This window comes from Glycine max, chromosome 2, assembly GCF_000004515.6.
Source record: "Glycine max cultivar Williams 82 chromosome 2, Glycine_max_v4.0, whole genome shotgun sequence".
Taxonomy (NCBI): Eukaryota; Viridiplantae; Streptophyta; class Magnoliopsida; order Fabales; family Fabaceae; genus Glycine; species Glycine max.
Window position 1 is genome coordinate 14,920,953 of NC_016089.4, and position 21,392 is coordinate 14,942,344.

A 21,392-nucleotide genomic window follows, 5' to 3' on the forward strand; every position below is an offset into this window, starting at 1 on the left:
CGTTAGTGAGGTCAATTTTAGTGCCACGTGGACTATCTACGTGGCATTAAAGGATGACGTGGCATGACACGTGAACATGCCTGATGTCACGTCATTTGATGATAACAAAACGAGTAAATAGGTAATTTAATCCCTGACTTTGTACCCCTGTTGCATATTAGTCTCTAACTTAATGAAAAATTCAAAATAATCTCTATCTTTTGTATAAGTGTTGCAAAACAGTCCCTAACTTAAAAGATGCTAGAAATCATGCTTAAAGTGTCCATGCATTGCAAAGGTTGTGTCTAGCACGATTTCTGGCAGCGCAGATTCCTCCTTGGATTCCTTGTCATCTTTTGATTCCTCTAGTTTTTTCTCTTCTTCTTTCTTTTCTTCTTCATTTGCTTTTTTCTCCTCCACTTTGTTTTCCTCTGGTTTTTTCTCTTCTTATTCAAAACACACAAAAAAATCAGAACCCAAAATGATACATTGATGGTAATTGAAGAAAAAAAAAGAGGAAAAGAGAATGGTTATGCAGACCTCGCCCATTGGTGTTGACAGCTACAGAGATAAGGTTGTTGCTGTGGATTTTTGGTTCTTTTTATTTGTGCAAGTGTGTGTGAGTTCTTTTTCGTATATATGCCTCAATTGGTTCAAAACCATCAAATTTGAAGAAGTTACTCATTCTATCATCATCAAATGGCGTGACACTAAAATTGACCTTACTAACAACATTACTTTAAAATTTAACGGAAGGACTGTTTTGCAATACTTATGTAAAAGATAGGGACTATTTTGAATTTTTCATTAAGTTAGGGACTAATATGCAACAAGGGTACAAAGTCAGGGACTAAATTGTCTATTTACTCATTTTGTTATCATCAAATGACGTGGCATCAGGCACGTCCACGTGTCATGCCACGTCATCCTTTAGTGCCACGTGGATAGTACACGTGACACTAAAATTGACCTCACTAACGGCGTTACTTTAAAATTTAACGGAAGGACTATTTTGCAACACTTATGCAAAGATAGAGACTAATTTGAATTTAATATTAAGTTAGGGACTAATATGCAAAATAGGTACAATCTCAGGGACTAAATTGTCCATTCACTCTAAATATTTAGCTTTATTACACTTTTAATCTTTTAGGTATTATAATTGTTTAATTTTGATCTTTTTAAATTCCAATTGTACAAGTTGATTCTTGAGGAGTATCATAATTATGCGATATTAGTTTTTCAGTCAATCTTCAATTAAATTTTTAACCAATTTTGCTTATAAAAATGTCGTGACTGTTTGACATAAAAATTGTAAAGACTGAATTATACCTTAGAAGAAATAAAAATATTGTTAAATCATGTCAAACAATATGTGTCTTGTCATGTTATGGACAGTTATCTAATTTACATCAAAGTTGGACAGTTGCAATACTTATAAGAACTAATTAATACAATTAAAATCTAAAATACTTAAATCATCTATCAATTACATTATCTTATAAACAAAAGTGCAATTAAACCTAAATATTTATAAGTGAGGGACGAAGCTGCGACGAAGCTGCACGACTCAACCATCCAACCAATCACAATGTTACCTTATCCCGCTCCCGCCACCCAAAAGAAAATATAATTATTTTCAATCAGCATTCCAATAACTTTATTTATTATTATTATTATTATTATTATAAATCACAGTTCGAGAAGATAATTTAAGCCTTGCACGCCTCTAAATCCAAACCAACAAGAAAAGCAAAGAAAAAAAAAATATTAAACCCAATGGGTTGGTTTCCACTACTGTGAATAATTCATTAGTAACAGTACTATCAAGAGCATTGTACTATTGCTATTACACATTGACTAAATAATGAGCATAATATAAGTATAAATATAAATATAAATATATATAGAGAGAGAGACATAGTCAACATTATACACCTTATATATATATATATATCAATCAGCTAAAGATCATTGCTCAGTGGTGATCTTCCTTGTTTGTGAATTCTATTCTATTCTATTCTATCAGCACTTTCAAGTTTCAAGACAGCAAGCATATCATACAAACCTTGTCCCTTGTCATTATACTTTCACTGAAATCCAAGTCAGAGTCAATTCTCAGTGTCTCACTTCCCAAAATTCTTCACCCTTTTGGCCTTTTTTCCCATTCAGAAAATATGATTCAGTTCAATACAACCAAGATGAAAAAGTGGATGTTTTCACACTGATCTTCTCCTTAAACCCCGCCAAGTTAGTTTTTCTTTTTCTTTTCCCTTGCCTAATGGAAGTTATGTCAAACACCATCATCAAGCAAAGCAACAACATAGCAATTTCACAAGGCACCATCCATTTTCAAAAACTTTCTTTCTGGTTCGCCCCTCGAACTCGTCCACCGGGTTAATTTTCCTTCTGATCTTTCTCTTGTAGCTCCACTCCACTAAAAGGGTTTTCAAAGGTTTTAAAAAACCTCTACCATAGCAATTTCAACTACAAAAGTCAAGGATTTTAGACTAATCGCAATTCGTGATTGTAACTGTGGTTGCATCGGCTGTATTTGTTGGTAATTTTTTTACAACATCAAGTATCAAAATAAAACTGCAACCACGACTGCAATTTAAAACCTTTAGGACTATGGTTTACTCCTTCTATGACAAAACCTCTTCTTCTTCTGGCTCCGATATTTCGGGGTTGTTCAATCCTACTTTGCATAACCTTGGAGCTTGCAATGACTTGTCATCATCACCACATTCTTTGGTATTTGAGAGTGATAAGGGAGAGCTGGTGAAGTGCCTTGCAGCTGCAAAGGTAGGGAAGAGTGAGATTTGTGAGGCCAAAGCTTTGGCTGCTTTGAAGAACCACAGTGAAGCAGAGAGGAGGAGGAGGGAGAGAATAAACGGTCATCTTGCAACACTACGTGGCCTTGTGCCATCCACTGAAAAGGTATGTTTTTTATTCCTTCCTTTTCCTTCTTTTGGAAACTTTATCTTTTATTGTGCATGGCTTCTTATAACATTGAATTACTTTGGCTTTTTAGTTTCGTCACTTCACTTTGATTGTATAATTGGTTACTGACGGATACAGAAAATTTAAGTTGTGAGGGTAGCTAGTATTCATATATATAAATTGAGGAATGATAGTAGTTAGCATCACACTCTCTAACACACTCTCTACACACTCTCTTTGGTTATTTAAAATTGATTAAAAATTATAAAATCATGACATAGAATCATTAAATAGGATCTGTGGGTGTAAAACTTGGTAATTTTCAATAAATTTCAATCAATATAGAAGAGATTAAGTTAGAAAATGTGTTCATAACATTTCTTGTATAGATTTGTGGGAGTAATATTTATATTATGCATTTTACTTATTTTTTTTACATTTTTTAGGGCAATTTATTATTATTATTATTATTATTATTATTATTATTATGAAAAATTAAGAAGTTTGTGGGCATAGCTGCCTCCAACTCTGTGAACCTCGACTTTTATATAAATTACCCTACTTGAAAGATTATGATCAAAATGGATTTACTGATATAACATTTCTAAATTTTGTTATCTAGCCAGTTCTTGCATAAGAACCGTGACAATGTTTATATAAAAATGTATATTATGTTGGTGATATGAAAAGAAAATAGATTTTCTGGTAGGTTGAAACTTGGTGAGAAAGGATCAGTCTTCGTTGTTTGTTTAAGAACTGGTTTAAGTTTGAAGAAGGATGAAAACACAAGCTATCCTATCTGGGAGAGTTGAGAATAAAAGATTTTGAGCAAGGAAACATATATTAAGTTATCAATCTGCTGCTTGACATAAAAACCTTTTGACATATTAGTCCAGTTTTATACACAATGTTCAGTTACTTACGGTAATTTTATTTTCGGTTATGTCATAATGCTTGTGGCTGTGAATGTACATTTCCCTTTCATGCTGTATAATAGTTTTGAAAATAGTATGGAGCTCAAGTCTGCTGTACAAGTTTTAAGGTTTGAAGCACATCATTGTAATTATTGTAGTTAAATTAAGGGCTTTTGATTGCATCATTCTTGTCCTTGTGTGGTCAACTAGGTATATGGGAGTTGCTACTTAGCTAGAGTCAACTATCAAGGTGCATCACTTGATTATGTAATGTTGAATTATTTATTATGTATGACATACACATCCTCACTTATTATAGTTCATGATATAATATATATTGTTTTATGATCTCATATTCTATATTCCCAAAGTGGAAATCCTTCATTTATTATTCAATAAGTTATATACACTAAAACCAGATGGTTCCTCTTTGTGCCCCCACGTCATTAGGGGAATATTACTTGCCATGGATTATTCTAGTTGTGTTTTGTTCATTTAATTGTGCAGGTGTCCAAATATAGCTCTGCTATTAATATTATTATATTTGTTAAAAGGTTACTGGTTTTGGTTGGATTGAGTTCTAGGAAATACTTTTACAAAAAAGCAAAGGAAGAAGGCAATGAGTTTTTTTGGGGGGTTTTCCTTGAACAAGTCATGAACCAAATTATAAAACATTTTTTTTTATTGGCAAATTATAAAACATTAAGCACTGTAGAATGTCAATTTTGACTAGGTATTTTAATTTGATGGTCCTTAACTTAGGGGAGAAAAAAAAAAAGGAGCATAAATGTCATCACTAGAATCAGATTGATAAGGTATTCTTATCAAGTGTTGTTGTAGACATGCCAGCTGTTGTTCTGGGTGTCATATGACAGAGTCAGTTTCTTTAAGTATTTATGAGATTTTTTGTGGTTTGCATGTTTTGTCTTGTTTAGTTGTACAGCCATATTCTGTTTGTTGGCTAACTGATAAATGGTGATGTGGTGTGGGACATGGAAGGAAAACCCTCATAAATTTTAAGCATTGGATAATCAAAACTGGTTAGTGGTTAGAGTTAGACACTTAGTTTAATCAACTACCTTAATTAACTAATTACTGGGTTTGGCCTCTCTTGCAATGGAGTTATCAAAATGATTTAAGTCTTCATTATCAAAGGACCAATCAACTTGAGTTATCACGTATCACTTATCAACCTAATAAGCTTATGCTGAAGTCATGTTGATAGCTAGATGAGGCGATAAAGAAACAATAGTCGTAGTAATTTAATTCATAAGGTCACTTTCCTTGTAATAAAAATAAAGTTATTTTAGTGAGTACCTGACTAAAAAAATTATGCTACTTTCTTCTTTAATAAAACATTTGTTAGAATGTGATGATTTTGATTTTGATTTTGATTTCGCGGGTCAATTGTTACTCTTTAGATGGATAAAGCCACTTTACTGGCTGAAGTGATTAGCCAAGTGAAGGAGTTGAAGAAAAATGCAGCGGAAGTAAGCAAGGGTTTTCTGATTCCAAAGGATGCTGATGAAGTGAAAGTTGAACCATATAATGATCATGAAGGAGGAGAAGGATCCATGTCTTACAGTGCAACTATCTGCTGTGATTTCAGACCTGAAATACTATCTGACCTAAGACAGACCCTTGATTCCCTTCCACTGCATCTAGTCAAGGCAGAAATTTCAACTTTGGCAGGTAGGATGAAGAATGTGTTTGTCTTCACTTGTTGCAAAGAAAACATTAATAATATTGATTTTGAAAAATGCCAAGCTCTTGCAAGTACTGTTCACCAGGCACTATGTTCTGTGATGGAAAAGGCTTCTGCCTCACTGGATTTCTCACCAAGAACATCACATGCAAGCAAGAGGAGAAGACTATGCTTTATTGAAACATCCAATTCCACATGCAACCATGGGTCTTGTTTGTGCTGATGTCAAGAATTTGATGTGTTATGTTATCTGTTTCTGCTGCAAGTGTTAGAGTGTGGTATTAACATTTCTTATTTTTTGAGGAATGCTAACAACACAACTGATAGTATATTGTTTAATATGTTTTCTATTATTGGGTGAATCTCACTGAACAATAAATGAGATTCGTTAAATAGCATATGTGACATCATATAATGAGAGCCACGCTTATCCAATAATAGAAGTTGTGTTAAAAAAAGTTTGTGAGAGAATGTACTATTTGTCTTACTATGCTGGCAAATTATAGCTGTTCTGGATTTACCCTTGCACCCCTTCTAAAAGTATGTTTAGAAGTATTCTTTTTTCAAAGGTACAAACAGCAATCAACAGTATGTTCACAATGATTATCCAAACCAGTACTACTAGTATGATGTTTCTGAATTTGAAAAATGGCTTGTGTGGAAGCTTTTATGGTGTATGTATATCTATGCAGAGCAATTGGAGATTTGTGTTATATATGTAAATAAACCATACTTTTGTTTTAATAATAATGGAACCTACCAATTAAATTAACCGGCCAAGATTTCAGATTATACTTAGTTATAGGAAATAAGATTTTGTTCATATGATCAATTCAAATGGCAAGAGACGAATGAGCAATTGATTCAATTCAATTGTATCATGAACTGCTGCTATTTCCATCTAAATTGGTGTGATCGGCCCATGAGGTTTCAATCATAAAATGGTGTGAGCTAAGTGGTTGAACAGGAAGATAATCAATCTTCTTGGAAGGGTTCATAATTTTCTGGCAAGTAAGATTGTTTGTTATGTTTTCATTAACTAGGAACAAAAGGGCAATAGATAACATATAATGTGAGGGATATAGGAATGAAATAGTCTTAATATTAGAAAATAATTTGTTTTGTGCTTTTTTTTTTTTTTTTCTTGTGCATAAGTGCTTTAACCCATTAGGTAAAAAATTAGTTCCACTTACAGTATGTGATTGCTGTTGGCTCAAAATTTTTTTACATAAAAATAAAAATCAAACTTAATTTCTTCCGTATAATTTGTTTTGTGTTCAACACTCATCCACCATTTTTCGTATTTATTATCATTTTCAGTGTAGAGGCCTAAATAAGTTAAGAGCATCTTTATCCCTGAAACGGTTTTGGATTGCATAAATTTTTATTTTCACTTATAAATTGTATATAGAATTGTCAGTCCTTTTAAAGGCCATTAGTTTGATTATAGAAACAATTATTTCACTCTCCCTACCACTACTTTACCTTCTAAAGGTACAGCTTATTTAACAACAATGCTAATAACACAATTTTGAACATATCCTCTATTACAAGTTTTGTTGAATTGATTTTTTATTTTATAATTTTCTTTCTTGATTTTATAGCTTCAATAAATTTTAATTAATAATAAAATGAGTTACAAAGAATATGTTAGAGAATGTATTGTTAAAATATTGTTAACACTTATCTTAATCTCTTCTTTAAGGACAAAACTCATGTAATAAAATGCTTTAATTTGATATACGAAGGTCTAAAAATACAACTAGAGTAATATTTTAATGAAATAAAATGCCTTTTTTATTCAAAAGTTAAATATTTTTTGGTATAAATAACTTGAGTGACAGTTGATTCGTGGTCGGTGCGGTATTCAAAATTAAATTAAATATAATCTCATATTAATTGTTTCATTTTATTTATTGCTCTGAGTAAAAATATCTTAAAAGGTAATAAATAACCCTCTTAATTACTTTGAATTACTTACTTAAAAAAACTCATTAAATAGTGTGCTACGATTAATAATCATTAAATACATATGTAGCACCAGATTAAAATGCAACATCAAATATATGTTCCTCTGCATGCATTCTGTGCTTCCCTGGGTCTTGTAATTGTCTCATTGCTTAACTTTCTATCCCTCAATTCTCTCTCTCTCTCTCTCATAAGTTACAAACACAGACAAATACTACAACAAGAAACAACATTTCTCCTTGTGTATCCCCCCTCAAAACCAAACATGTTTGCTTCTTAATTCTTATTCACCCCAAAGAGTTCCTACTCCTCTCATCAAACAACAAGGTTGAATATCTAGAAAGAGTGGTGAGATGTTGTTGCAAAAATGTGTGAAGAAGCTTCACTTTGGAAGCTGGGAAGAGAAAGAGGTGGCAGCAAAGGTGATTGAAGAAGGGTTAGCTAAACAAGATGTTAAGGTGAGAGAGATGGCAAGTGAGCTTGGGGTGGTGAGAGTGTTGGTTTCTATGGCGGTTTCCGAGGTGGCGAGTCGCCGCCGAGTAGGACTCAGGGCCCTGATCCACCTATCCAATGGAGGAAATCACAGGTAAGGTTAAAAAACTCATTTGATTTTAAAAACATTCAGTGGTTAGGCATAATTTCAACTAATATAGATAATTTTTGTGTATGAAAAAACGTGACTATAAGAAGTAAGACATTGTTAAAGATCAATCAATCAAGTTTTTCCAGTAAAAATTAATCATTTACGAAGTTAGTGAATAGTTCAAACTTATAAATGGTTTTTAAAAAACTAAATAGTAGTAATTCTTTGCCTTCTTGTTCTTTGTGTTGTTTGCATCTCTTGATGCAGCTCAATAACGCACAAAATGTGTTTTAAGCGAAATGAGCAACTATGACTTTGGATCACCATTCTTTTAAATCGTGGTCAGCAACTATAGTTGCAAACTTGCAGGCTGCAGCCATGATATTATAATACCTCTATTTTTTTTTATTCAGAAATTGACATGTAATAATAATGCCTTTTAAGAAACGAAATTATGTTATAGATTATAAAAATGAAAAATATAATAGTATATAAAATGTCAACGTACGTAATAAATAAACATAAAAGATATATTAAAAAAGTACAGATATATTACTTTTTTTATGTGGCTCATAACTTTAAATAATTAGATAAAGTTTTTGAAGGTTCTGCAATTATATTGTAACTGTAATTGTAACTATATTTATCTCAATTTCCTACAATATCAATATAACCGCGACCAAACTTTGAAATCATCAACAATGAAATGAATTCCAACGAGGGATAAAATGCAGGTTTCACAATTCCAGTCAAAAGGAAAACATTGACTAGTTCGTGCTGACAAGCGTTTCTTTAGCCTTGCTTTGAATTTGTTTGACTTGAAACTTGAAACCCGGTTTGCTTGTTTTGCTGATATGGTATAAAGAATTTTACATTTGTTATTTTTTTTTTCAGAAACAAGGTTTTGATATTGGAGGCAGGAATATCGTCCAAACTGCCTAAGAAAATTGACCTTGAAGATGAATCAATAAGTGAATTTGCACACTTGCTCTCTTCATTGTCATCTCTAGGAAACATCCAATTTCGTCATTCTTCGTTGCACTTTCTCCAATTCCTCATAGATATTCTCAAGTCATGCTCAAGTTTTGATACCAAACAATCATGCTTGGTGGCCTTGTGCAACATTTCATCTTTGTTAGAGAATGCAGGGCCTTTGGTTTCAAATGGGGTTGTACCTATTCTCTTGGAAATGTCCTTGATGAAAGGAAGAACTTCAGAGAAAGCACTTACCATCCTTGGAAACTTGGGGGTGACTTTGATAGGAAAGAAGGCAATAGAAAATAGTTCAATGGTGCCAAAATGCTTGATTGAGATCTTAACTTGGGAAGATAAACCTAAATGTCAAGAATTTTCATCTTATATTTTGGTTATTCTAGCTCATAAAAGCTCAACACAGAGAGAGAAAATGTTGCAGTCAGGGATTGTCCCTGTACTTCTTGAGGTGGCTTTAGTGGGGAGTTCTTTAGCTCAGAAGAGCGCACTGAAATTATTGCAATGTTTTAAGGATGAAAGGAAAATAAAGATGGGACCACATTCAGGCCCACAGACTTCAAGAACTGCAAAGGAATCAATTGTAAAGCAAAGGGATACAAAAGAAGGGAAGAGAATGATGAAAAAAATTGTGGTAGAAAGTTTGCACAAGAATATGGAAATAATAACTAAAAGAGCACATGGAGCTGAAGATGATTCTAATAAGCTGAAGTCTCTTGTTATCAACACAAGTTCCAAAAGTTTGCCCTACTAAGGGTCATTCTAAAATTTGAAGGTGACTCCATTTAGCAGTGTAGACAGCCATTGATGGTTCAATTTAAGAGAAAGCAATTTTATCTGGAAAAGTCATCTTCATGAAAGAAATCGTACCGTTTCTTTTTACAATGGTTGTATATCTTCACCAATATAAATGAAGAAATTTCATTTTCAGAGTAAAATAAATGTTTAACATTAGGGATGCAGATCCAGAAAACTGATTTTCTGCATAACTGTCTATGACCAATAATAAAGTTGATCTGTCTTTTTCCATGTTCACTTTAAGATTTTATATAACTCAGCTGGAAATTAATTTCTCTCAATGCAGAAATATCAATGAAATAAATGACTAAAAATCAATTTTTTTTTAAAAAAACATATAAAGTATCTATTTAGTAGTATTTATTAACTGTGTCAAAATTTATTGATAATACATTCGGAAAAAGTTATACACAACTTTGTATAGATAAACCGTCTCTAACTTAAATATGACAACTTGTATGAAAGCAATTAACCCTGTTACTACGTCATCACTGTCATTTAAATTGTAAAAGTAATATCTACAGTTAGAAATAATGTTATCCATTTACAATCAAAAACTTTAAAGAAATTCTATCAATTATTGGTCATTTAGATAGTAGTTGTAGTCTTGTAGAATAAAGTGAAAAGGACCAATAATGTATTTAGGAGTCAATTATAGTACATTTCATTAAAGCATTTGTTGAAATACAACTAGAAGCAACTTCAAACATATGTCAAATAAGGGAACGATTTTACATGTTTGAAGGCTACCTGTTACTGTTTCAACTGCACTTAAGATTCAAAGTGTGTTTGGAATCTCGTTCGTAACACAAGTATAGCTTATTTCACGTCAATTCAAAGAAAACTTGGCTTTGCTATTGAAGTGATTTTCCACGTCCAAGATGTACCCAGCAGGCATCATAATTGAAAAATAAAACACAGTGGAACGATTCTTCTTTTTTTCCCTCAACTCCACCCTATTTTAGTCAAAACAAAATATTACTTGCTAAGTGCTAACTCCATGTCCAAAACATAAAACAAAAACCTGCATGATAAATTCCGTATTGCGTATATCAAACGCTACACGGGTTTTGTCCTTAGAGGAATGGTATCAAATCTTTTGTCCACCCATACATTATTATAAAGCAAAAAGAATAATCTCTAGATTTTTGTCCAACAGATCCCTAACACTTGCCTCAATCTCGAGCATGGGCAATATTGAGCTGGTACCACGTTATACAAGTATTTATTCTGATTCCAACTGATTACAATCAATGATCTTATCTTCTACAAGAAGTTGCATCATGCAGAAGTGGTCTCTATATTTCACAACTTAACAATTAGAGTCTATGCTCATCAATTCGTACAAGTATACAATCTATTAACAATGGAGCATAAATAAATGCTGTGTGCACGTGTAACCTCGTAAAATAAATGAAGCGCAATATATTATATCAAAACCATCTGTCACATACACTTATCCTAAGACGACATTTGTATTTCATTACAAAAGTATTACAAGTAATTGTCTCACTTTGAACTACGATTAAAGAAATAGCTTGCCTCCTTCAACGAACATTTGGAAACAAAAATGGCATTCAAAAGTCCACAACCTCAATGACTACAGCAATGCAGTGTTGGCCGAAGTACTTCAAGTCGAAATCAACCAGGAGACCCACCTCGAAAATCATTAGAAAAAGCAGCATATATGGACATTCATATGTTTTGATACACAAGCCATCAAATTAGAAAACATCGTAGAAATGTTCAGAAGAAACAAACAAACAATAATCTATTTGGCCCAAAAGGATGATGAAACACGGGAGAAAAAAAATGAACAAAAGAAGCACCAAAGCAAGTTATTATTCCCATACAAATATTTAACTCCTCCAGGACAATGCAAGATGAAGCAAAACTATTCAAGTGATAAAATAGCATCAACAAGTAGCCTGATTTAACAAATAGCACTAACAAGATGCTAACTGAAACTCCACATACGTAAAGATTCAACAGCAGCACCATACAAGATGGGGCAAACAACCAACACAATTATTATGTTTTGCTTCTTCTCTTTTTATTGGAAAGTCATCTTAATTGCAGTCACCCCAAATCCGTCTTAGTTGCAGCCTCTTTGGGGCTGCCTTAATGCTATTTGTTAAATCAAGGCTATTGGCCTAGAGCATAGCAACATAAGTGGCCCAACAATTGATCTAAGATAGGCCCTAAATACCTTTTTAAAATTGGAGTTTAGGGCCTAATTCAACCTCACAAAACTGGGTTGTAAGGTGAGGATTGTCCAAGCTTGCAATAGAGCTTAGAGGCAACCTCAAGGTAGAGTTTAGTATCACATCAACTAAAGATATAACTTAAATAGAGCTTGTAAAGCTTGGACAATCTTCACCTTACAACCCAATTTAGGGTGGTTGAATTAGGCCCTAAACTCATTTTAAATAGTATTTAGAGCCTATCTTAGATCTATCCATTGTTGGCCCACTTACGTTGCTACGCTCTAGGCCAATAGTCTTGATTTACCAAATAGCATTAACAAGATCCTAATTGAAACTCCACTTAGGATGCAACAGCAGCAAAACGCAAGAAGAGGCAAACAACCAACACAATTATTCTGTTTTTCCTTTAATCTTTTGTTAGAAAGCCATCTTAACTACGGGAACCCCTAAGTCCGTCTTAGTTGCAGACTCTTTGGGGCTGCCTTGACTGCAACCTCAAGGGTGGTGTTTAGTCTCACACCGACAAAAGATATGACTTAAATAGAGATTGAGTTTGCCCTAATTTAACAAATAGCATTAACAAGATCCTAATTGAAACTCCACTTGAATTCAACAACAGCACAATGCAAGACGAGGTAAACTGCAAACAACCAACAAAATTATTCTGTTTTGCTTTTTATCTTTTGATGGAAAGTTATCTTAATTGCAGTCCCAAATGCCCAATTGACTGGAATTTAGTCCCACATCAACTAGAAATATGGCTTAAATTGAGCTCAAAGCTTGGGCAATCTTCATTGTACAAGTCAATTTTGAGGGTTAAGAGCCCTATAAATTCTAATATCTCCATACCCTACTTTTAACACAAAATACAAACAAATAAAATGCAAGTAAATAACAAAACTCGTCTTCAAACTATTACTCTCTCCCCTAAATAAATTCTGAAGTAATAAAACTATTCAAGTAATCCCTAAAGTATTGAATATTCATCAATTTTAGTCCCTAAGTTGATGTATTTTTTAAAAAAGTTTAAGGACTAATTTGAAGGGTATTTAATATTAAAGGGACTTCATTGTTTGATTTCTAATAATTCTAGAACTACTTAAGTAGTTTGCTTTACTTTAAGGATCATTTACTTTAAGCTTTGGGCAATCTTCAAGATACAAGTCAATTTTGAGGGTTAAACTTAGGCCCTAAAATTCTAATATGTGCATACCCTACTTTTAACACAAGATACAGAGAAATAAATACGAGTAAATCACCAATTTCATCTTCAAACTATTACTCTCTCTCCTAAATAATTCCTAAGGTAATAAAACTATTCAAGTTATCCCCTACAATATTGAATATTCATCAATTTAGTCCCTAAGTTAATGTATCTTTTTAATGCTTAAGGAATAATTTGAAGGGTACTTTTATATTAAAGGGACTACTTTGTTTGATTTCTAATACTTCTAGGACTACTCAAGTAGTTTGTTTTACTTTAAGGATCATTTAGGAGAGAGAGGGTAACACTTCAAGAATCAAATTGGTGGTTTACTCAAGAAATATTTGTTGTTACTTGACCTTACTTTAATTTATTTTTTACAAAGTGTTGGCTCGGAAAACTGAGGGAGCTTAAAAATAATCATCATAAATTTAACATTAAAAAATTAAAGGTTTACCATTTATACATGAAAAATACATGGCATTGCAATTGCCACATCAAGTTTGACCATTGATTTCACAACAAGCAGGGTAATCAATCTCATGGTTGGCATTTTTCATAATCAAAGGTATTTAGAAACATCCATTTCAGGGTAAATCATATTAGCAGATCTTATGTTTAAGTTTACTCATAAAAGATTTATGTTGAATTTAGTATAAAACCAAATGAAAAGGATATTCAACAAAATACTCAAATATATCATGAATTTTTCAAAGGTGTCCACAAGCATCCAGTTCAGGGCAAATCAATTGCAGATTTCATCTTCAAGGCAATTCGAATAAGCCTCATTAAGACTTGAGTTAACTGATTCACTCATTAAGATTTGATGCTAAATTTAATATAAAACCAGGTGAGAAGGGTACTTCAAAAAATAAGTAAATGTATCACGAGCGCCACCATACAAAGCAAATACTTGCAACTTGCGGAAGTTAAAAGAACAAAAATAAAGTCATCACGACAACCACAGAGTACATATGTGCACGAAAGAGCATAAACCACAATAAGAGACATTTCAAAATTTAATGTAACCACCTTGGCATTTAGTCAATAACTTGCGAAACTAAACTAGGTAAAAACTAAGAACAAAAAATTCTACAGAAATTCCACATAAGTACTACATTCAAGTACTACGCCAAGTCATGTATGCTTCAACTAACACCAATCACAAATGGAACCATAACACATAGATGCAGAGGTAGGGAAGCAGCAACAAATTACAGCAGTCCATGTAACCAAAACCAAAGATTTCATTGTCTGCATGCACGAAAGCAACCATTTAAAGCATTAGCGCCCAAGAAGCCATCACAAACCTGAATTAAACACCTATCCAAAACTCAAACAAATCATTAACATTTAAAAACATAACGAACTGTCAAAACTCAAAAGTGATAATTATGATCAAGTATTAAACAAATTTCAATATACACAGATCATAAAACAAAATATAGTGCTGACAAAAGACATCAAAGCCAATTCATACCACCAATCAATTAATTGAACACATATTGTAATATACAAGAGCCATCCAAAAGTACATGTAGAAATAAGCATTTGCATTTTAAAAACCATAACAAACTCCATTTATTTTAAAAACCATCCCATAAGAGTGCCAGCAACACATTCTCTAACACACACTGTTAGCTACAATTTGTTGAAAACTACAACATCATGAGTGAGATTCAATAAATAAGTTCCGAGACCAAAAAATAATAAAATTTGCTGTTACATTTTGTTGAAAACTACACAATTATGAGCAAGATTCAATAAATAAGTCCCAGGACCAAACAAGTTTGAAATTTGTTGTTACAATTCGTTGAAAACTAGAAAAGTTATAAGTGAGACTCAATAAAATAAGTTCTAGGACCAAAAAAATTTGTAATTTCCAACAAATTTCAACAATACTCCTAAAGAGTGAGTTCAAAAGTGTTATGCCTAGCATTTCTCAACCATTTAATACAAGTTCAGCTAAAACAAACAGACATTTATATATTATCTATCCAATGAATAGGGGTATAGACTAATCAACAACTAAATAAGCCATCATAACGAAAAATTACCTCAATAATAGGGTGGTGCGCCTTGGTACATTCCACCAGGAGGTCTCGCCATCGGAACCCGCGGCTGCGGCGGATGCCCCGACGAAGGAGGGAAGCCATACTGCGAGCCATCAGGGTAACCCCCACCAGAATTGGGAGGCACCCTCGCACCATAGTCACCAGATACCGGCCCAGCCATCTGCGAATTGCCATATCGATGGCCATACCCACCACCACCGGCAACCGGAACTTGGTTATTATACGGTGGCACCTGATGCTGCTGCTGCTGCATCCCATAACCATTACCACCATATCCACCATACTGAGGCACCATCATAGAAACTTGCTGCTGCATCTGTTGCTGCGGATGTTGCTGCTGATGTTGATGCTGATCCGTTCCAAAAGGTTTCGTCTTTTTGTTATCCACAGCCAATTTGCAAATCACTTGGTGCCCTTCAATAGTTTTCAAAGGTTCAACCAACGAAGCCCTTGCACCTTCCTCGGTCTTGTAAACGAAGAAGGCAAAGCCTCTGCTTTTGCCACTCGATTTGTCAAACCCTAGAGGCCCTTCCTCGACTTCTCCGAACTTGAGGAACTCGTCGAGGAGCCTCTCCGAGGAAATCTCGAAGGGGACGTTCCCGACGAAGACCTTGCGGAGCGACACGTCACCGCCGCCGGGACCACCGGCGGCGGCGAGCTGCGTGACTGTCATGCGGCCGTCGATCTTCTTGCTGGGGTCCTTGAGGGCGAGAATTGCGCCGTCCACATGGCGGAACACGACGAAGCCGTAGCCCTTGGACCTTCCGGTGGCCTTGTCCATGATCACGATAGCCTCGTCCAATTCGCCGAACCCCGAGAACACGCTGCGGAGCGTCTCCGTCGTGGTCTCGCCGGCGAGTCCGCGAACGAAGAGCTTCCGGAGGGTCGAGTCGCAGTCCGCGACGGCGCGCACGGCGTCGAGGACGTCGGGGTGGCGGAGCGACGCCGACTGGAGTAGGTCGAGGAGCTGTTCCTGGGAGAACGGTTGCAGGATCTTGCGGATGTCTTCAGATGCGAGGGGGGAGGCGGGGGCCGGGGTTGCGGCGGCGAGGGGGGCTTCTTCGGTGGATTGCGGCGGCGGAGAGTCGGTGGTGGTGTCGCCGTTCTCTTGGGTTTTGCGCTTCTTGGGGAATTCCATGGCTCGGTTAAGAATTGGGAATTAGGGTTTCAGAAGGCACGAAAGTGAAGTGCTTTTTATTAGAAAACCGAACCTAAACAGATCTGAGACTGTTTGTGTTGTATTTATAGGATAAAGGTTGGGTCAAACATATTTAATACTACTAGAATTTATCATCAAATTTATTATTGATTTTGAATATTTTATTTTGAAACTTTTGAAGATTTGAGATCTTTGAATATTTAGGTCAAACACACGCAATAATAATAAAGGTTAGGTCAAACACATTTGATAGAATTTATAACTGAGTTTAAATGTTTTGAAGATCTTGAATTTGTAGTATAGGACTGTCCTAATTTTCTTAATAAAAGTTGGATCAAATACATTTAAAGAAAAAAAAGACATTTTTTATATAAGAGATGTACAAAAATAAAAAGAAAAGTTTAATTTACTGAAGTTTTTTTCTTTAATCAATTTTTTTATGCTTATAGTTGCACAAACTTTATTTTATAGTCTTTACACTTAAAAATTATCCCCTTTAATCCCTATACAAGCACTTTCAAATTCATTTTTGTCTTTATTTTTTAATGTCATTAATGGATGTTCACACAATTTAACCTGAGTTTTATATCTTTATTCTTATACATACATTTTTTATGTTTTATCCCTATACTTACACAAATATTATTTTTTACTTCTTACACTTAAAAATCCTCAATTTTAGTTCCCATGCAATCACTTTTAGTTTTGTTTTGCTCCCTGCTGATAAAACAAATAACATTGTTAATAGTGGATGACATGATGCTAATGTTTTTTTGATGCATAACATGATGCTAATGTTGCATTGTAAAAATACTCACTAACTCCTTATGCAAGATTTATTTATTTTTAAATTATTTTAGTTCCTATCAACAACTATAAAAAAAATTGACGGTTTTAGGGTGCTAGTTTTGATGTTGTGGTAGTGTTAGAAAACTAGAGTTAATGGAGTTATATGGTATGAATACGCAAGCGTTTGAAACAATGCAGAAAATTTCTAAGCGTTGTATGCAATGAGATTAAAACGATGCAGTAGTCCCCACCACTACAAAGAGTGTTACACACAAATCACTATTTGTAGGCTATATATCTTTGTCTTGTCCAAGAAGTGCGTCCAATTTGTGCAATCTCCATACTTCATAATTTAATTAGGACTCATGATAATTAGTTGATGTAAGAGTATTTAAAGAAACAAAACCCGTAAAATAAAAACGAAGAGAGAGAGGTGTTGGTAAAAAAAGAAAAAAAAATGGATAAAAGAGATGATAAGGAAGAAGAAGAAAAAAAGGAAAAGATGTTAATAGAGACTAAAACAAAAAAAAACAAAAAAGTCCGTTTAGGAATTAAAACAAGTAATTTTACAACCATGTTATCCACGGTTGATGACATTAAGTTTCTTTTAATGACGAGGATCAAAATATAATTGAAGATGCTTGCATAAAGACTAACAAGAGTTTTTAAGTGTACGGACTAAAAATTACAATTTGTGCAATTATAGGAACCAAAATGCAAAAGTAGTGCAAGTATAGGAAGTAAAACATTAAATGCAATACATGTTAAATACATGAATCATTTTTTTTTATATATTAAAAATATTGATTACATGAATAATTTTATATGTACATTGTAAGATTACCCTACTAATGAAATCTTTATTTTAATAAATAATAAATATATTTTAGTGATAGACAAATGAACATGAAGGCGATGCTCAATTTAAAATCTAAAACTTGATGTTAAATTTTTTGTATAGTACCCTCCATTCCTATCTATAGGGACTAAGACATAAAATGTTGATTGGAACAATATATATACGTTCTAAAGGTTTCTACCACACATGTTATGATATGATACTTTATAAAAATTTGTTTCGATTACGAATCATATATATTAATTAATACATTGATTTATAAAAATTAATTACACTAATCACTTATCAATATAATCAATCACATATATATAGTATTTTAATTTATAGAAAATTGTAACCTACTAAAATTAAGAGTTAAATATATTCGTTTCGTCAAGCTATCTAATGTAACATATAAATAAATTAGGCAATACATAATATTTTAAAAAAATTATAATTATTATATTTAATTCGTTAATTTTCTTTTTATTCATGATAATTATAATTACTATATTTAATTTGTTGATTTTATTTTATTACACTAATCACATATCAATCAATCACATACATATTGTTCCAATTTATGGAAAATTATAACCTATCGAAATTAAGAGTTAAATATATTCCGTGCCATGTCACGCACACTCTCTGAGCCTTCTTCCATTGGCACACAGCATAAAGAGGGGAAGGCCATGCACGGTCGTGTATATGCTGACAGGCACCAGCAGATATTCAAGGAGAATTTGGAGTTTGTAGAGAAACACAAATGAAGGATGCAAGAAATTTTCCTTGGCCTTCTCTTCCTCTCCCGCACCTGCATCCGGCGCCACCAATTCTTCAATTTTCGGTGCCGCAACGACGTCGTTTGGTGCTTCTTCGTCTTCCACAATGACAATGCTGTTTGGGGCAACAATGTCCTCTCAGTTCGAGCAGTAGGAGGAGTCATGGTTGGAGACGTTGAGCACAGGGAGTAGGAGCGTGCGAGTGGGCTTCTGTGGGCCCATGAGCAGCAAGAAAAGCGCAAAGTCTGAATTATATTAAGACTTAGTTTTTAGTAATTTATATAAGCTTGGAGGTGACTTTATGGGGGGAATTATAGTAATATTTGTTGTTGATGTCTTTTTGTTGACCTTTTTGAATGAGTTTGTGTTTTTAATTGTTTAAAAAAATGATTTATTGCAGGAAAAATGCTAGGATGTTTTGCTGGAAAATGCTCTGGAAGCATCAGATCCATAGTCAGGCACCCTGAGCGACCTGTAATAGCTTCTTATGGTGAGTGCTACTCTGATTCCCCTTCATTTGTTGCATATTCTTTGAATATAAGGAAGGTTCTCTGATGCAGTTTTTTATCCCTAAAATTTATTTAGTTGTTTCTAATTATTTTGGTTTTGCGGAACAAATTTATATCTTCTGTTTCGTTATCTACCTTTTTCATGATTGCTCCTGAAGCTTATCCAAAATGTACAGGGTGTGTAGGCACTGGATCACCTTTTTTCTGGGTGAAAAGTGACTAATTAAACGTCAGTTCAACCCAATCTAATTAGAGATATACTTTTTCGTTGAGATGTTTTGAAAGTTGTGAAACCTATAAACTAAACACACACTCAATCATCTTCAATGAACTATGTTAGACAGTCTTTCCTATTGAACTTAACACCTTTTTTTTACTAATTGTTTTAGCTATAAGTGCATGTGCATCCATTGCTCAACTTGCAATTATCTTTCTCCATCAAATTTAGTTACAACTATATCTACTTTATCACTTTTACAGGACGGAGTATAACCCTGATCAGTACCTGTGGGAAAAGGAATTCACCCTTACAGGTCGAACATACCAAAGGCAGGATTTGGAGGCAAGTATGGACATTATTTATTTGATGATTTCTTGCAATTATTGTTGTCTATATATATATATATATATATATATATATATATATATATATATATATATATATATATAGTTAAATCATGATTCCAATTGTTTGCTTGCTGTTAGATTATCTATTTTCCGATTGTGCAGCTCAAGGACACCAGGGGCTATACCTTGAAGTGGAGTCATTATCTTCCTTCTCCTTTCCCTGAAGATACTTCTCTTCCTTGTGTTATATATTGCCATGGAAACAAGTATTTGTTATTAAAGTGACTCTTGTCTTGATGCTTTTAAAAAATTGTATATGCATGACCATAGATTTTTTTAGCTATTCTATACTTCTCTCTTGTGATATGTGTGCATACATACAATGATGTAGTAGATGTAGGGCAGATGCCAATGAAGCTGCTGTAATTCTTCTTCCTTCAAATATTACTGTTTTTACCCTTGACTTCTCGGGGTCAGGCTTATTTGATGGAGACTATGTTAGTCTTGGTTGGCATGAAGTAAGTTATCTCTTTATGCATGTTTTTATTCGTTTATTAATTTCTGGCTATTAAGTTGAGTTTCTGCATATTCCATCTTTTTTGAAACTACCAAAATGTGTTCATTCCTTTGTGTGGTAGAAAGATGATCTCAAGATGGAGGTGTCATATTTGAGGAGCAACAAACAAATATCTCGTATAGGTCTTTGGGGATGATCAATGGGTGTTGTTACTAGGTATTACATCTCCCAATTAACTTGTTTGATATTGTCTTTTATATGAATTTTTGCTCCTTTGATGCTTTATATTTGCTATGCATACCCCTACAAAAAAAAGAATGCTCCTCATTGGATGATTTTAATGTATTGTTCTAGTATAATTTCATGACCTAAGTTTTACTTCTCCTTCCAATTACACTCAATTATATATTTTTTTTTAAATCTTAATAATTCTCTAACAAATACTCAATTACAAAAATTTTAACACAACCAAATAAATTTTCAACATAAATGAAAAGAAATTTTAGATTAGGCTTTTAGGATTAATTTGGTTTGGGTTGACCTTGGTTAGTAGTTGTAGGTTTGCGGGTCAACCCATGAACCCCGTCGTCCAAACCCACACGGCTTGTGGATTATGCTGGACGAACCCAAAATCTTGCATAGACATGAATTTTATAAAAAAAAATGGTTTGTCGCCTGTGCAAACCACATGCCTTGTTATCCGATCCATGGACCCAAACCTGTTTACCCACCCCTACTTAAAATCACCGACTAAAATTGTGAATTAAAAATATAGGAGGACTAATTTGGTGAAATTATAGATAAAATAAGGGGACATATTTTACAATTAAGCCTTAAATTAAAGTAAATTTGAAATTTTAGTGAA

General features: G+C 33.7%; 3 protein-coding genes and 1 long non-coding RNA gene across 6 annotated transcripts; 3 read left to right on the plus strand and 1 right to left on the minus strand.

Annotated features, from left to right (window-relative positions):
• The first annotated feature begins 1,952 nt into the window (after positions 1-1,952).
• Positions 1,953-6,254, plus strand: LOC100818879 (transcription factor bHLH30-like). Its single transcript, NM_001317631.2, has 2 exons — positions 1,953-2,919; positions 5,258-6,254. Exons 1-2 carry the CDS (start codon positions 2,611-2,613, stop codon positions 5,762-5,764), a joined length of 816 nt encoding a protein of 271 aa, NP_001304560.2. The 5' UTR covers positions 1,953-2,610; the 3' UTR covers positions 5,765-6,254.
• A 1,332-nt stretch (positions 6,255-7,586) lies between these two features.
• LOC100816066 (U-box domain-containing protein 7) lies at positions 7,587-10,020 on the plus strand. The gene is made up of 2 exons (XM_006574973.4): positions 7,587-8,095; positions 8,987-10,020. Exons 1-2 carry the CDS (start codon positions 7,863-7,865, stop codon positions 9,834-9,836), a joined length of 1,083 nt encoding a protein of 360 aa, XP_006575036.1. The 5' UTR covers positions 7,587-7,862; the 3' UTR covers positions 9,837-10,020.
• A 1,270-nt stretch (positions 10,021-11,290) lies between these two features.
• LOC100816590 (UBP1-associated protein 2C) lies at positions 11,291-16,588 on the minus strand. Of its 3 annotated transcripts, none has more exons than XM_041006817.1 (2): positions 15,349-16,588; positions 11,291-11,538 (listed from the first exon to the last, which is right to left on the minus strand). In XM_041006817.1, the coding sequence occupies exon 1, from the start codon at positions 16,502-16,504 to the stop codon at positions 15,350-15,352; it is 1,155 nt and encodes a 384-aa protein (XP_040862751.1). In that variant the 5' UTR covers positions 16,505-16,588; the 3' UTR covers positions 11,291-11,538; position 15,349. The 3 variants fall into 3 exon arrangements, with proteins under 3 accessions (XP_040862751.1, XP_006575037.1, XP_003520185.1); XM_006574974.4 differs by having other exon boundaries at positions 11,291-14,545; XM_003520137.5 differs by having other exon boundaries at positions 11,291-14,614.
• Positions 16,589-18,840: 2,252 nt separating this feature from the next.
• On the plus strand, positions 18,841-20,005 carry LOC121173060 (uncharacterized). The gene is made up of 3 exons (XR_005887209.1): positions 18,841-19,227; positions 19,335-19,424; positions 19,924-20,005. It is a non-coding gene; the product is annotated as an uncharacterized lncRNA (long non-coding RNA).
• Positions 20,006-21,392: the final 1,387 nt, after the last annotated feature.

Bases quoted from the DNA above. Each gene is read 5' to 3' on its own strand.
- LOC100818879 (NM_001317631.2), top strand. From the start codon at position 2,611: ATGGTTTACTCCTTCTATGACAAAACCTCTTCTTCTTCTGGCTCCGAT. The intron at 2,920-5,257 runs GTATGTTTTTTA...GTTACTCTTTAG, and splicing joins TTGTGCCATCCACTGAAAAG to ATGGATAAAGCCACTTTACT.
- LOC100816066 (XM_006574973.4), top strand. From the start codon at position 7,863: ATGTTGTTGCAAAAATGTGTGAAGAAGCTTCACTTTGGAAGCTGGGAA. The intron at 8,096-8,986 runs GTAAGGTTAAAA...TTTTTTTTTCAG, and splicing joins TCCAATGGAGGAAATCACAG to AAACAAGGTTTTGATATTGG.
- LOC100816590 (XM_041006817.1), bottom strand. From the start codon at position 16,504: ATGGAATTCCCCAAGAAGCGCAAAACCCAAGAGAACGGCGACACCACC.